This window comes from Heliconius melpomene, chromosome 11, assembly GCF_056956725.1.
Source record: "Heliconius melpomene rosina isolate 202511_hmr_F chromosome 11, ASM5695672v1, whole genome shotgun sequence".
In the NCBI taxonomy this organism is placed as follows: domain Eukaryota; kingdom Metazoa; phylum Arthropoda; class Insecta; order Lepidoptera; family Nymphalidae; genus Heliconius; species Heliconius melpomene.
Window position 1 is genome coordinate 3,317,026 of NC_140399.1, and position 16,437 is coordinate 3,333,462.

Genomic DNA, 16,437 nt, shown 5'->3' on the forward strand with positions numbered 1-16,437 from the left:
CGATGGCTATTGGTTCAAATTTTACTAGGGAAAATTTTATGTTATTTTGAAATATGGTTAAACAAATTTTACATTTTGGCCGACACCCAGAAACAATGTTTTTATGTGGGCGGAAAGGGAAGAGGGTGTGATTTACAATCTACATGTCTACCTCGTAAAATACGAGAAATACGGAAATTTGCAAAATTTGGTACCTAAAGAATTTTATTGTGCAACTAGCGACCCCCTTGCGGCTTCGCCCGCTTTTACTACTGGATTATTCATATAATGTATGTTTGCAAAGCACTTAATATAATGTGAAAATTAATTAAACCCTAATGCGACCCGCATTTTCGTAGTTTCAATAAGGATTTTCCAATTGTTTTACACAGCAAGGATTTTTTAGTAGGTACCGTAATTTTAAATCTGTGCTACTAATCTTTTCAAGTACTTATTAAAATATATTTAAATGACTATTTTTAGATAGTTAAATGACTATTTTTAAACGGAAGAAATTATAAACAAAAGCCTACCTACTAATAACTACTACAAAAAATATATCGCGCTGAAATAATACATTCAACTCTAATTATCAAATACGTGCAAACGCATCTAAATCTTCGTTGCCATAAAGGCAGGCGGGTTTTTTTTTTGCTTGTGGTTAATGCTGAAGAGGGTATTCTGTCCCTAATGAAAAGCAAGCACTACGTGGCTGCCTGTGAGGAAAATTAAATAGAATGCATCGGCTGGGAATCAAACACGGGCCGCCCGCGTGGCAGGCGAGCATTCTACCACTGAACCACCGATGCGTGTAAGGCAGGCGGGCGCGGCGGACGCATGGCGAGTGGCGAGCCGTTTCGCAGCAAGGATTTTTTGATATTGTAACAACTTCTAAAGTACTTATTAAAATGAAAAACAGTAAAGACAGTTTTGTTCTACATTAAATGGCCAACGTAACTAATATACTTATTTATATGCTGAGAGTAAGGGATAAGTAAAACTTGAGTCGATACTGCTGAAGTGTCAACGACGTGATGTGTCAACAATTAAATGCGTTTTTCTTTTAAACTATTCGCAATTTCGAAATTGTGTAAAAAGCAAATTTTATCTTCGTTTAACGTAGAAAATTAATAAAGTATTTTAAAGGATAAGGATTAATACCATTATGGAAAAATATCCCTCACAATAAAAAATATATTGAATTTATTATTTTTAGACAGAAATATGATCACTACACGTTATCCTTAAAAGATAAAAATATGCTGTTGCGGACTTTTTTGTAGATCTCATTAAGAGGAACAATACTCCAGTACATTATTTTCATATAGTACTTACCATTAAAGCAGCGCATGCGCGAAAGTGTCTCAACGGGTAGGACTTTAGACACATTTATCGTATTTATGTTAATTTACATAAGAATTTACAAATAATAAACTATATATAAACCTTTCCTGAAAAATACTCGACCTAATGGTGAAAACCGCATCAAAATCCGTTGAGTGGTTTAGAAGAAGAAGAGTTAGAAAGTTCAGACAGACACGAAAAGCGACTTTGTTTTATAAGATATAGGATTACGGATAAATCCTTATTATTATTCCTTTTTAAGGAATAATCTGTGGAAATAATGTTTGAAAGACATTTTTTCGAGAAAGGCTATTATAGGCTGTATTACGTCACTAGTTGCTTAGGATACTTAGGGTGTATCAGGACTTATATAATATAGCTCTTAGCTATTTCCTTTTAATTACAAAGGCGAGGCCACAGATAAAAAATCGATTAATAAATATCGATTTACCATTATCCTCTACAACATTTTTCAATATTACTAGTTGGTGTCCACAAAACAACACACGCGCCAGCAATCTTAGCCAACAGAAGTTTCCTTGCCTCGATACCCCTCAGAGATAAAACATGAAAGCTGAATATTTCCTATGCGCAATGGATGCAGATAGCCGCCGTTCAAATTGGGGTCGCCATGAAAATCCGCATTCATGTTTCACACATCCGCATTCAGCTCGCGCCAATGATTTAAGCCCGTGTAATTATTATTTGTTAATCGCGATCGTACAGTTTGTGCTTACCCGTTTGATTGTTTTGGGAAATGATGACGTATTTGCTGGAGGATTGCCTTGTTTTCTTTAGTCAGGGAATTTGGGCTTTAACCTATTTTTTTGATTTTAAATGTGAAACATGACTGAGCTGAAATGTTTATATAATAGTACTTAATTTAATTGATTTTAAGTATTTTTTTTTAATTGAGGCCAGTCGTGCCTCAGGGGTACTAGTTGTGGGTTTGATCCCCACATGTTTCATTTCTTCGCCCTGGTGACGAGGCAAAGCGTGGTGTTGAGTTCTGCTATTCAACATGGGGAGACATAGTGTCTTAAAACTAGGTTCCCTCTGCCTATTTATTTATTTCGATTTGATTTTTTTATGTGGCAACGAATATACAATATTTTTTTTCTATATATACATAAATTAACTATATTTTGTACCTTGTAATTTCTATAATGCATATTTATTTTAAACTAATTTAGAACTAAATATTAGGCTGAAAGTTTTAATTGAACCGTCGTTTTAATGTTGATGTTATTTAAGAGTAGTTCAAAATAGTTCGTGTTTAGGTAAACAGAGTTAACGTTTATAGTGAATTAAATGAAGTGCCACAAGCCGTAACTCTAGCCGTAAAGCATAGCTGGTATTAGTGCTTGTATTTCTAAATATAATATATTTTATGTATTTACATGAGTTTTAATTAAATTTAGATTCACTTTTATAAGTATTTATTGAGGGTGTAGTGAGTGGGTCAGCGTTTGAATATTAACGATGTTTGTGGGTTTGATCCCCACTCAGAAAAATTATCTTGTTTAAATTATTTTTATTTCTCTGCTTAAGTGTACAAAACGCAGCGTTAAAATCCGCCACTCAACAGAAAAAGTTTTTAAATTTTTTTGCTATTGAAGTTATTTATTTTTTAAATACAGTCAATTATTTAATCTTGTGAAATCTTCTAAAGTAAAAAAATACCAGTGACGGGTAATTATATGCAGATAATTATATAGGTATGTCAATAAAAAGGAAATAATATTACTTATGAATAAATGCATTTTATACTTGTTTAATAAGTTTATTTGTATAATTTCCTTGTGACGTAGAAGTAATAACACAGCTTATTTATTTCTTACTTATATTAAAATAATTTATATTTTAAACATGTGTGTGTTTTAAAAATTTAAAATATAAAAGTGCAAATCAGATGTATTCCTCTTATAAAGCAGAGTAGATAATTCATCCGCCGAATATTAGAGACATCACATGTAGATTTGCGGAACTCAACCGCGTGACAAAATGAAAATATTAAATAATCATTCTTTCAAATTTCCTCGAGTGGGATTCCGGATTCGGGCCAGCAACCATCGTATTTACAATCACACACTTCTACCCCTGCGCCACTACGGTCTCAAGCCAATATTATAAATATAAATACAAAATATAAGTATATTTTTAGCTAATTGGCATGTTTGTTAACAGTGTACTATAAAGGGATTTGTTATTGAATGAATCATGCGAGTAAGTTACATACAAAATGTACCAAGACTTTAAACATTAACTCCTTATTGTAATTGGAATATAAAATTTGCTTACCATTTCTAATTATTATTTAATGAAAATTAGAATCTTATAATCTATTATAACTCCTTTCGATAAAACATTATGTATTTAAAAGGATATGAGCATAAGGATTCTGTTTTCTATTGCAGTCGATTCCTACCGATGGATCGATATCCCGCACACAGGCAGAGAGACAGAGCCAGTGTTAAACGCTCCGTTCCCTATTTTCCGCTTCTTTCTGGAGCCATTCCGTGGAACTCAACGCCGCGCTTTGCCTTGACACTAATCAAATGAAAAAAAAATGTTTCATTTCTCGAGTGCGAATTGAATCCGAAGCCTGTCGCCTGTCGCGTTTACAATCACACTGTACCCCTGCGCCATGACTAGCCTCTTACGCCTCTGGTTTATAGATACTAAAATAAAAATAATAAATTAAAGTGACAGTTTTAGTTTGGTGAATATTTTAGTGATTATCTAGAAACAGCAATAACATTGGAATAGACGATCAACACCATACTTATAGTTTTACGATTATTAAACGACCACACCGCACGTGGTTTTACTCTGCATTTTATTGGATATATAAACCTATATAAAACCTATTATAGTGGGTTTTTACTACTTTGAAAACTTTTAAATAGATATCATCTTTATTCATTATTAAATCGATTATCATACAGTGACTACACATATCGATATTAACTCGAATGGAATATTTTATTGTGTTATCTGTGTAAAATACTAATAGAAATATTTTACGTTTTAATTTAAATTTGATTCGTGTTTTTGATAAGCTTATTAAAAGAAAATGGTTCTTAAAGCTCCCATTTCAATCGTTCACTGGTAAACGACAAAGGGAGTTAGGTTGCTATGGCTGAATATATTTTCAATAAATTGATTTGGTATTTCTTTTTCATCAGTACAGTACGAGTATATAAAATAATCTTTTATTTATTTTTATATTAAATATTAAAGGGAATATTAATTTAAAAGCACTAAAGAGTAAAGAGACTCAATGATTTTTTCAGCTTTCAATATAAATAATATTTTCATGATATTTTGTCAATTTTAAATAATAAACTTGCTTAGTAACAGCTAAATATTAGAAATGAGTGCTTATTTTAAGCTATTTATTAACCTATTAATACTATAAGGCAGACATCAAGCTTTCTAAATACAGTAATTTATTTTAATAACTGCGTTGGCGTAAAATAAAAAAAAAAGCAAGCTCGAGCATTTATCTCGATGTCGCTACATATGAATCACATTTCTGAATTAAGTTTTATTACCCATCTCTAGTTCTGCTAAAACCTACATAAGCACTTAATAAACGAATGGATATGTCTATTTAATTGTTAACTAGATAAAATTAAGTTAAATCACTGTATTTTTATTGTTTCTGAACGTGTTGTTTATTTATAGGGTGAGATTTTTATTTCGTTGTCGTAGCTATCTTCTTGTTTTTTGTTGATAATGATTAATAAAATTTTATATAAAATACACGTATTTATAAAAAAAAGGGGTTGCCTTGTTGCCAGAGCGAAAAAATGAAAATAATAATTCATTCCCTCGAGTGGGGATCGAACTCACAACCGACCCGACCCGCGTTAGTGTCACACCTTTGCACCCTTGCTCTACGGCTCTACGTTTGTAAGTACATGTAATAATATATATTTCTCATACATTATTCCTAATAATAGATTCTAGATAAGCTGCAAACATGTCATAAGAATGTATATACCACTTTTAACACGTATATACGAGTATAAATAACTCGTCTACCCGAGAAGGGTATCGAACCGGCACCGGTCTGTCTGCGGCAGCGACCTTGGCGCCGGCTGCCGGCTGACGAGACCTATCATGTCATTATTATAGCAGCTATTATTGTGAACGGTGGAGCATATTTGTTTTTACATGGCCATACGTGAAATGTTACATCTGTATGAGTTTGTATGTATATTGTATATGGTAGTAAGCGTTAATGTTTTTTTGTATATTTCTAAAGGTTTTTTTTCTTTAAATAGATTATATTTAGAGTTCTGTGTCCTAAAAGAAAAACGGTACGCTCATAGGATCACTTTGTTGTTTATAAACGTGTTTGTCCGATCGTCTGTGCAAGATTCGAGACATATTCAAGTCTACAATCCCTTGAAGTACAGAAAAAATATTTCATTCATTTATTTATTTATACTGTACTTACTGCTTCTCGTTATTTGTCAAGAAGTAAAAATTTATCAACAAAAAAAGAAAAAATTGAACATTATATACCTATCAAAAATTAAAATATAAACATATTTTTTAGAATAAATTAATAATTAAATACAATATTCAGATATTGTAATCGCCATTTTTGTTAATAATTAGATAAAATATTAACATATACTACTATATCTTTTAAAAATACGTGATAGAATTAAATGTTAATTAAATTTTATATCAATTACACATATCTTATCTGTGTTCATATTGTACGTTTAAAAATATGTGTGACTAAAGAGTTCCGTTAAGAAATAATTATATTTCTTAAATATAATAAAAGAAGGTTTAAAATGCAATGGAATTATTATAATTGAATTGATTTATATAGCATTAGGTACTTGGCCTTGAACCAGGGCGGGCATTCACATACGACGACAATGTGCCAAATCTCGTGGACCGTGGACTTTCGAGTGTAAATTAGATATATTTATGTAATCAACAGTTTATATTGGCATGAGAAACAATGCCAACATTTTTTTGTTTTTACTATTTTGTTTCTATTAAAAAAATCTTATTTTCATACACAAAATACATGATAAGTAAAAATTTCAAAGAAATATAAATTTTCATATTTATAATTTAAATATAAAAGCAACCTAAAAACAAATTTTATTCTCAGCACACTGAGTTAATTAAAAAAAAAAAACGTCGAAAATACAAACGAGAATTAAATAATTTCATATAGACGAGTGTCGCTGTTTCTGACAGCCGTTGTTTCCAAGACTTGTTCTGAAAAATCACTTGTCTCTCAACACTGATTACTCTTGGCCGAGCTCCAAAACTCTCAAATAAATAATGCTCGACCACCTCATGCTCCACAAAGCGTGCAATTTCCAACCCTTTTTACACTGTTTTCTTATCAAATGTCGCGTCGTTTTCTGATTCATAGCAAAAGCTGAAAATTGCGCTATTAAAAACTAAAATTGTAGAGATATTTTAAAGAAACAAAAGAGTGCTAAACATGTTGTTTTTTCCATTTTTACTTAATCTAAATATAAATATTATAGAGTTGTATAGTAATAATTAAATGACTAACTGACTGACTCTACTTACTTTTAGTTTTGGTCCTCCTAAATGGTTTTATTTACATTCCACAGTATCGTTCTGCTTCTATTTAAATATATGCAAGCCTCAGAATGTAAAACAAATGCATAATTATGATATAGTGCACGACAGAGGCAGGTCCGTACTGAAATTAAAGCAAAAATTGTCTAACTTTGTTAAACTTTGATATAATATAATGTGATACTCAGCTTCACGCTGTATCCTGCATGTAGCAGGGTAAGCGGAGGGAGCGTAGTGTTTAGACACTTTGTTCCCCACTTTCCCCCGAAATTAAGGCATTGCGTGTTGATTGGCGGACCTCAAAGCCGCGCCTTCGCTTTGCCAGAGCGAATAAAATAAAAATATATTAAATACTTGTTTTCCTCGAGTGGGTATCGAACCCATAACCTGTCACAAGCTTGTGCCCTTGTGACACCACTGTCCTCTAATGTAATGTGATTTACTAATATATTTTTTACTAATAATATATTTTTATAGTTTACACAAAAATAATCATTTTTCTACTCATATACTTAATGAAAAAAAAAAAATCAAGTTAAAGTATCTATTTGCAAATTACAATATATATTATTTCCTCAGGTTCAGTATGCGGAGGGCAATGTTGCGGGAGGGGTCGGGAGGTGCATTTACGTAATGCTCTTCGAAGAACCGCAGCAGAACGTGTGGCGACCGTCACGAGACCCATCACGGATCTCCTACTGGCCACCAAGAGGATACTGCAAGGTAATTTTGTATTTATATAGCAATTATTGTATTTTACCAAGTACTAAATTAAAATAAAATAAATCAGCTTCACGCTGAATCCCACGTGAAGAGGGATAGGCAGAAGCACAGTGTTGAGACACTCCAATCCCCACTTTCTTTCGGTAAACTCTGGTGGCATTGCCACCTTAGCCACGACACCAGAGCCAAGAAATGCTAAGATTTTTTCTACATTCAATTCTTTTTAATTACAACTTTTAATATATCAATATAAAATTGCAAATTTGATTTTTTTGTAACAAATTAAATTATACCCGGTAGTAAAACGAATATCTTAATTAATTGCATAATATTTCCAGTAGGTACATTTTGTTTTTAATTGCGATTAAATATACGTATAGCTATTGAACTATCTCAGTTTGAGGTGAACGACATAATATAACGATGCGTCATTGCTAGAAGTGAAAAAAAAATATATATCTCGTTTATATAGAAAGATTAATAATAACTTTTGTCGTATGGTGTCATTTTAATAATATTTTTTATAATATAAGTGTAAATATAAAAATAAATAAATAGCTTCACGTTGTATGTCGCTTATAGCAAGGGAGGCAGAGGGAACCTAGTGAAAAGACATTCTGTTCCCCACTTTTCACCTTATTTTTGAGACATTATACGGACCTGAATTTCGCGCTTTGGTTTGCTACCAGAGCAAGAAAAGGAAGAGGAAGAATCTAGATAATTAGTCAGACATAGAGTAAAAAGCGCCACGGTAACGTTAATTTTCATAATAATTTGCAACTTATTGAGGTTTTTGGTTGAATAAATTACAAGAAGCTAGAAAACAGTTTGTTTTGAACAACTCTAGAGTTGTTTTGTAACTTAAGAATGGTTTTGCGGTCGTAACAAACCTCATTGGGTAAACAGTGTATATTTAAATTCATTCTACATACGAAATGCTTTTGTTAATCTGTCCTATCTATGCAATTACTTACTTTCCTTGTTTTTAGCTATAGATTGTGTTATTTCTCAAGAGCTTGAATTGAGGTTTGGGCACGTCGAGTGAATGAGTGATGAAAGAATGCCAAAAAAGATTTATGAGGGAAAAGTGAGTAGTAAGAGAGATAGGGGGAGACTTCGGTTGGCCTTCGAAATCACAGTATCAAAGATACTGGAGGAAAGTCACGTAGAAAGGACCGTATGAGGACCCCCCGGAGGGCATGTATGAAGAGGTAGATGTTGATGATAGTGAACGAGGTGAAAGAGGTATGTAATGTCTGGCGCTCCGTTCTCTCTGACTAAAGTCAGTATACTAAAAAAATCTTGTTGTTTCTTTTAAATATGTTGATTTTGAACAAAATTATTAATTATACGTTTATAATAATCAGTAAAATATTAAAATGGTGTCATCATGATGAAATGTATTTTAAACAACTAATAGCTCCAGCTTAATATCTAAACAAAATACGTACAAAACTTGTCTACGTTCCAGCCAATTGCGGATCGATAGGAGTTAAGCAACAGACGAATAAGTAATAGAAATTATATTTATAGAGAGCAGTTCATTTTCAAGTCTTTGAAAATAGTATTTTAATATTCAGAATATTTTATTAGTTGACTTTGTAAATCATTAGAAAAAAAATGCAAATTTAAACTTTTTACTTATAACGAGACAGGTAAAGTTTAATGATAATCTTCTTCTTTTAAAAGCTTAATGGTATTAATATCTTTGATTTAAAAAATTTTTTTACATTTTAAATGAAACTTTTTCATCACATTAATCACGTATATTTAATATTATATACTTTACTAACTCTTCGTGTTAAACGCTGGATTTTACAGTTGCACTCTAATTTACTTATTATTACTAAGAAACTAAATTGTTTAGCTATACTTTATTTAAAACTGTTTTTTTTTTCAAATTGTTTTAGTCGAGTTAAAAATTAAAACAATTCCTAATAACAATAAACAATTTTTTGATATATCCATTCCATTAGATTCTATGGACAGTTTGTTTTTGAATAACGACCGATCGCTGCAGTAAACAATAACCAAATGTTTCGGATCAGGCCAACCCTCCGAACGACTCACTTCTTAATACAAAAAAAACACATTGAACCTTGACACTTATTCACATGTACAATTGTGTTTAATTTAGCATGTTCAAATTAAAACAACAAACTTATGAGGGACGTATGAACAATAAATACTTGGGCTGGGATGGACAACGACACTTGTTTATCAAACACTCAAGCGCCGGTAAATTGGGCACTGTAGTGACACCGGTGGTAGGGACCATTGTAAATATTTGTCCACGGGGGTTATGTGTGCCTATAATTATTTTGCTCGAACAAACATCGTTCTTTAGGAACAAACAATTTGTATAAACATGATCGGAAGGTGGTTGTGCCTAGTAATGGTTGTGAATTCACGTTCTGAACCAATAAAACCTTCCCTTGGGTTCCCATGGTGCGTCGGTTGTCTGGTTATATATAGCCAGAATGCATTGAAAATAGAGAGAGAATAATAGAGAGAGTTATATTTTTAGCCTCACTCTATATCCCGCTCATAGAAAGGTAACATAGCTCAAAGGGAACATAGAAATCTGATGTTAAGACACTCCGTTCTCCACTTTCCGTCGAATTTTGGAGTAATTTTTATTTCACAAGAGTAAAATCCCCATTTTCTAAAGATAATCACATCCAGGCATACAGAAAATGCAAACGAATTCGCATAAACCCTTATTGAATATCGGGGCACACGAAACACCCATACCTAAAACAAATGAGTTTTATTTACAAAATCTTTATATATCCATAAAATTTAATGAGAACAGCTATTAACTTCCCAACGACTTAGCTAAGTGTCGTTATGCATCAAATGCTTCTTCCATTGTTTGCTCTAGTGTTTTACAGTCAGTTTTATGATATAGATTAATTTCGTGAATACGATATGAGGAGCCATTAAATGTGGTTCCCATTGTAAAAGTCCAAAATAACAGGCTTTCGTGATATATATTCTCACAGTTTGATAACTAGTATCATGTTATGGCGTCTTGAAAATTATAGGTACAAATAAATTGGTTGAAAACAACAGGTTGTGAGTTCCTTTTCTATTCGAGAAAATGAAATATATAACAATATATTTTCATTTTGGTGTCGAGGCAAAGCATGGCGTTAAATTCCAGGCCTTCAGAATTTAGCGGAAAATGGGGAACAAAATGGACCTCATTTTGTTCCCCATTTTCCGCCACCATTCATGAGAAAGAAGTGTCTTAACATTGGGTTCTCAGGTTCCCTTTGCCTACCATTCTATGTGGATATTTTATTAACAATTTTAAAATATGGTTATGAAATATAACTTAGAAATTCATTAATGCAATATGGTTATTTATATAAATAGAGTATTTACATGCAGTAATAATGGCGCAGAAATGTAATTTTATCAAAATTGACAATTTATTACTAATACTGTGTATAATAAATAACAAACAATTTATCCAGTCATGTTTGTTCTCAATGAATAACTTACATTTTACTTATCTACCAATATATTTTATATAACAACATTAAGCAAATTGTTTTTGAGATATGAGTGTTTGAATTATTAATTAATTCAACGTTCGTTATCAATATTGGCCAATTCCTAAACTACTTATAAACATAAATAAAATAAATCTGCATCACCCTATTTCCCGCACACAGCAGGGTAGGCAGGAACCTAGTGTTAAAACTCTCCGTTCCCCATTTTCCGCCGAATTTCCGACGGCCTCATTTTCCAAAACATGAATTGCAGTTATTATATTAATAATATAGTTATTTAAACAATCATTAAAATATAAAAAGTAAAGTTATTTATATGTTTTTATGAATTTCCAAGTATTATTTATAATAATTATAGTGCTCGAGTAAAAGGTAAAGCAAGTATTCCTTTCCTTTGCGGGCATCGATGAACAAATGAAATGTATAGCGAAACGACTTTAACGAGTGCAATGACCTTTATAATGAGCTGGTTTAGAACAATGTGGCCCACCCTCTGTTTTAGTAGAGGGAAGTACTACAAGTGGTAGGGTCCTTTGTCCTCAATATCACTAGCCCTATTGCGCGGGAACCTATTAATCACTTCGATACGATAACTAATAATAAAGTTATATGAACGATGTATGGCTTGTAGGTAAGTAATTCGCTTTATAGCGACATTATTTAAATAAAATCATTGGTTTTTCCAAATATTTAATATAAATATCCAAACAAGGAAAATAAAATAAATAAAGCCTTATTGGCTCTGTTGACGGTTGTGGACAAGACCTCAATTGGGAAAATGTGGAGAACGGAGTGTCATAATACAAGGTTCCCTCTGCCTACTCTGCTGTGTGCGGGATACAGCGTGAAGCTGATGTGAAGCAAATGCTTGTGAGCTTTCGAATTTATCTTCCGGTTAAAAAATCATTTTTCGAATATTATTAAATCATGAACTCGTAGTGTATAGTTTAAAAATGTGCGAAGTCTATTTATAAAAGTTGCCTTTAAATAAATTTATAAATAATTATAAAGAGAGGATATAGAGGCCAGTCGTGGCGCAGTTGCACAAAGTATGACTGTAAACGCGACTGATTGTGGGTTCGATTCCCAATCGAGGAAATTAAATATTTATTATTTTCATTTCTTCGCTCTGGTGCGAGGCAAAATGCGGCGTTGAGTTCTGCCACTCAACACGCAAAGCCTCTAGAGAAGCCATCAGTCGGTAGAAAATGGAGAACGGGGTGTCTTAACAATGACTAACCTGCTATGTGCGGGATACAATCTGAAGTGTGCGAGTACTTATTTTTCTTTAAAAAAACGTATAAAAATCAAATACCATGTATTAAGTTCGATTTTCTTAAAAATAACTATATTGGTATACCAGTATAGTAAGTTGTTTTATAAAGAAAATACCATTTTTGCGTGATCACAACAAAGATCCCCCAAAGGTTACGAAAGGGACATTCTAATCCAGCCGCAACGACTTAATATCAGGGGACCTTTTCGCTCTTTACGAGATATGCAGCAGTTTATGAAAAACGACGTATAATTTTTCCGCTTAAACCCACGTTTAAAGTCATTTATTTGTTGACAGAATATGTGGAGAAATAAGCATTATGTTTTTAATTTTATGTTACATTTAAAAATTATCGCTTTTAATGTCTTTTATGAAAGGACTAGGATATTATTATTATTATATTTTCTAAAAGAATCGGTCATAGTTTAATTCCCACTCGAGGAAATTAAATATTTAATATTAAAATGCATAAACAACAAAAGTAAGAACATTTAGTTTAATTGGTTAGTAGTTACGCTTGGAAAGTATCTTATACATTGTGCGCGGTTTAACCCCAGCTACGTATAACTTTTTAAGGAAAATTTACATTATGTAATTATCTATCGACAGACAGTTAAGAGAAAATAAGAAAAATGCGTGTTTATAAATATTTCATGCATTAGATAGTCTCGTGAATTATGTAACATGAATAATTAAAATATTCAAAGTAGTTAAGATTTCAAATCTGAAGCTGAACTCTCTCATTTCTGAACAACCTCTGTAAATATTAACATTACTAATTACAACGCCGAAAATCTACGTAAAGTGGGAGCTAGCCTTTTTTAGTTCGTGTATTATTTTTATCTTGTTTTAATTTAACAAATGCTAATGAAAATTCCAAAAATATCGTATATTTTTTACAAGAAACATAATTTCGTTCGCTCTCTTTGTCTGTTTGTTGCAATATTTTATAATCTTTGATCTTTGGACATATATTTTAGTATCAAACATTCTTGTAATTGCTTTTCATCACGATATATAAAATTCTTTAACAACTAGAACTATAAATTTAATATTTTTGACACAGAAATACCACAGGTCTATAACAAAATAAATACAAATTAGACTAAAAAAATAAATATCTTGTATATTGAATATAAAATGTTAGAAAAGATTGAGAGAGAATGATTAGAAGCCAGTTATGGCACAGGGACACCCACGTCCAACTGTATAACGTGGGTTCGATTCCCATTCAAGGAAATGAAATGTTTATATAAATTTATATTTTATTTTTTTCGCTCTGGTGTCAAGATAAACCGCGGCGTTTGTTTCCGCCACCAATATCTCCAGATGTGGAGTGTTTTAACACTATGCTTCCTCTGCCCACCTTGCTACATGCGGTATACAACGTGTAGCGCAATTGGTTAAGACAAATTATATTAATCTAAATAATCTTTCACATCAACCTTTAGTTATTAAATATACATTAGTCAAAATCCAATTTATTAATAATAAAAACAATCATAAAACGTATGAATTTCATATATATTCAATTTATTGTAACAACATGTCTCCCTCTTCATATCTATCTATATCTACGGAGCTCTCGAAGGGCGTCTGGAGGTCTTGCGTGAAAAGACGAATGACACTTATTTATCGAACTGCCCGTCGTAAAACAAAATGCTAAAGATTTATTCTTGGAATACAAATTTATTATATCCACTGTTCTAATAAAAATGAAGGCGGAGAAGCTCAAACGTGTGGCTGTAACGACGGTAATGGGTTCGACCCCCATTCGAGGGAATGTGTTATTATTAACTAATATTTACTTTTCTTCGCTCTGGTACCGAGGCAAAAAGCGCGGCGTTGAGTTCCGCTGAACAGAGTGTCTTAACACAAGGTTACTTCTACCCTAAAGTAATAAAACCAATAAAATCTAGATATGTGTATGTATAAATGAGTCTCTCAGGAATTACAAGTACTTAGATCAAGTCATCCATTCATTGTCTTATTGCTTACGAAATGGTAGATGAATGTTGCAATTTTATAAATTGGATTTGAATTATTGGTGTTTTTGTTTGTTATAGTTTTTTAAATAGACAACTAATTTGTCCATATCGATATAATTTTGATATACGTATCTTAAATTAATAAATTTTAATTTATCTTAAAAAACCTATCTGACTAAGAATTCAAAGAAAAGGTATTTTTTTGTAGTATAATTATTTTCTCATTGTTAAGCTTCCGTTTCATCTTATTCATTTATAATTGATCTTTTTGAAAAATAAATGATTGTGTTAAAGCGTTCAATACTTTAGATGGAAGCGATTTCCCATCTTATTGTCTACAATGCCGAGAGTTCATCTTACATTTAATATAATTTTATAAGTATTTAGCGCCAGTGTATGACTGTAAAAGCAGTAGGATTAGGGTTCGATTCCCACCCGGGGTAATGAAATATTTAATATTTCCATTTACTTCGCCTTGGCATCAAGGCAAAGCACGGCGTTTAGTTCTACCACTCAACACGCAATGCCTCTGCCTACCCTGCTGCATGCGGTATACAGAGTGAAGCTAATAAAAATTATAAAAACAATAAATAACGTTATCGTCCCCTTAAAACACTTAAATTTAATTCATTATTTAAACTGTAAGCGGAATAAAAATGAGTTTTTTTTCCTTTAAAAGGAAGCAACATATAGTAACCCATTAATCTTAAACATGCTTGTACTCGCTCTGGAGCAGTTCTGAATGCGTTCCCTCAAAGACCGTAACGGAGACGTAGACATCAAAGGCATTCCACCCTTCTAAATATTTTCAAATACCACTAGTTTCACGCAATCTTAATTTGCTTCGAATTAAAGCAAAGATAACACAAGGCAGTTTAATTAAATAGAATGAGTCGGTAGGGTTAATTAGGTAGCTTCCTATTCGTCGGTGGGCTGGGGTACCTCATTTTAAGGTACCTTTAAGTGTTTAGGATGAATTTATATCTCGACATGGGAATGTGGCGAGGCGTTGATCCCGTTGGCTCGCTCCTGCATTCCAACGAGATAACGAAGTAGAGTTAAGGCACCAGGTGTCGTATAATCAAATACCAGAGAGATGTTTCCTAACGACTATTTACACAGGCTTGTTTAATACCACAGTTTTGTGCAAACAGCGCGAGTTTCTAGTTTGTGTTAATGTTTATTACTGCGGCATGGTACTGGCGCCTATATTTAATGAGATAATTATAATATATTTAGTTAGTTGTTAATTAAATTTAAATATCTAATTATGACAGTAGAATATTTGATGAAATAATTTACATAGCTTTTCCAAATAAATTTATAGATATTTTTTTTTACTTATTCTTTATGTATTTCAAATAATATTTATAATGAATTATACGTATTTTGTCCACAGAGCACTTAACAGGATTGTCGTATCAATCACAGAACAAGACGGCAGTCCTATTTTCACAATTATATAAAAGTCACGCAACTAGAACACACGTGCCACTCGGCGCTCTCTACGATGACATTCGGTTTATCCTCAAGCCAAATACGGAGGGAGATGACACTAATTTGGACTACTTAGGACCAGCACCCAAAGACATGTCTTTAAGCACAAAGAAATTCTTTCGGGAGGTATTCCCGGTAGCTTACCAAAATGTACTCAGGCTGGATACAAAGCAGTTCGTTCCAGAGTATGAAGCGTGCTTGAAAGACGCATACGATGCTGTCCAGCCATTTGGAGATGTTCCACAGCAGGTAAAATAAACTGTACTTAATCTTATCTTTGTTAACATAATTTTTAACCTTTTGTCATCAATTTTTTAATCTTTTTTTTTCTATTGATCTGATAGATTAATAGATCAACAGACAATAGCTTCTTATGAATATATATTCTATATACTTAATTTTTAGTTATAGAGGAATCTTAAATGAACATTTTATTATTTTAACTTTTTTAATAAATCTATGTTTTATACGTTAAGAAATACGTTAAAATACAATACATATTATGCTGCCTTCCTAT

The 16,437-nt window shown here is 32.2% G+C and overlaps 1 protein-coding gene across 1 annotated transcript in view; it reads left to right on the plus strand.

Annotated features, from left to right (window-relative positions):
• The window catches only part of dally (division abnormally delayed protein), an 88,747-nt gene that overhangs the window by 52,704 nt on the left and 19,606 nt on the right, over window positions 1–16,437 (plus strand). Inside the window, exons 2-3 of the mRNA XM_085193290.1 lie at window positions 7,495–7,638; window positions 15,823–16,169. Of these exons, the coding sequence (XP_085049416.1) occupies window positions 7,495–7,638; window positions 15,823–16,169 (491 nt within the window). The remainder of the gene's footprint in view (window positions 1–7,494; window positions 7,639–15,822; window positions 16,170–16,437) is intronic.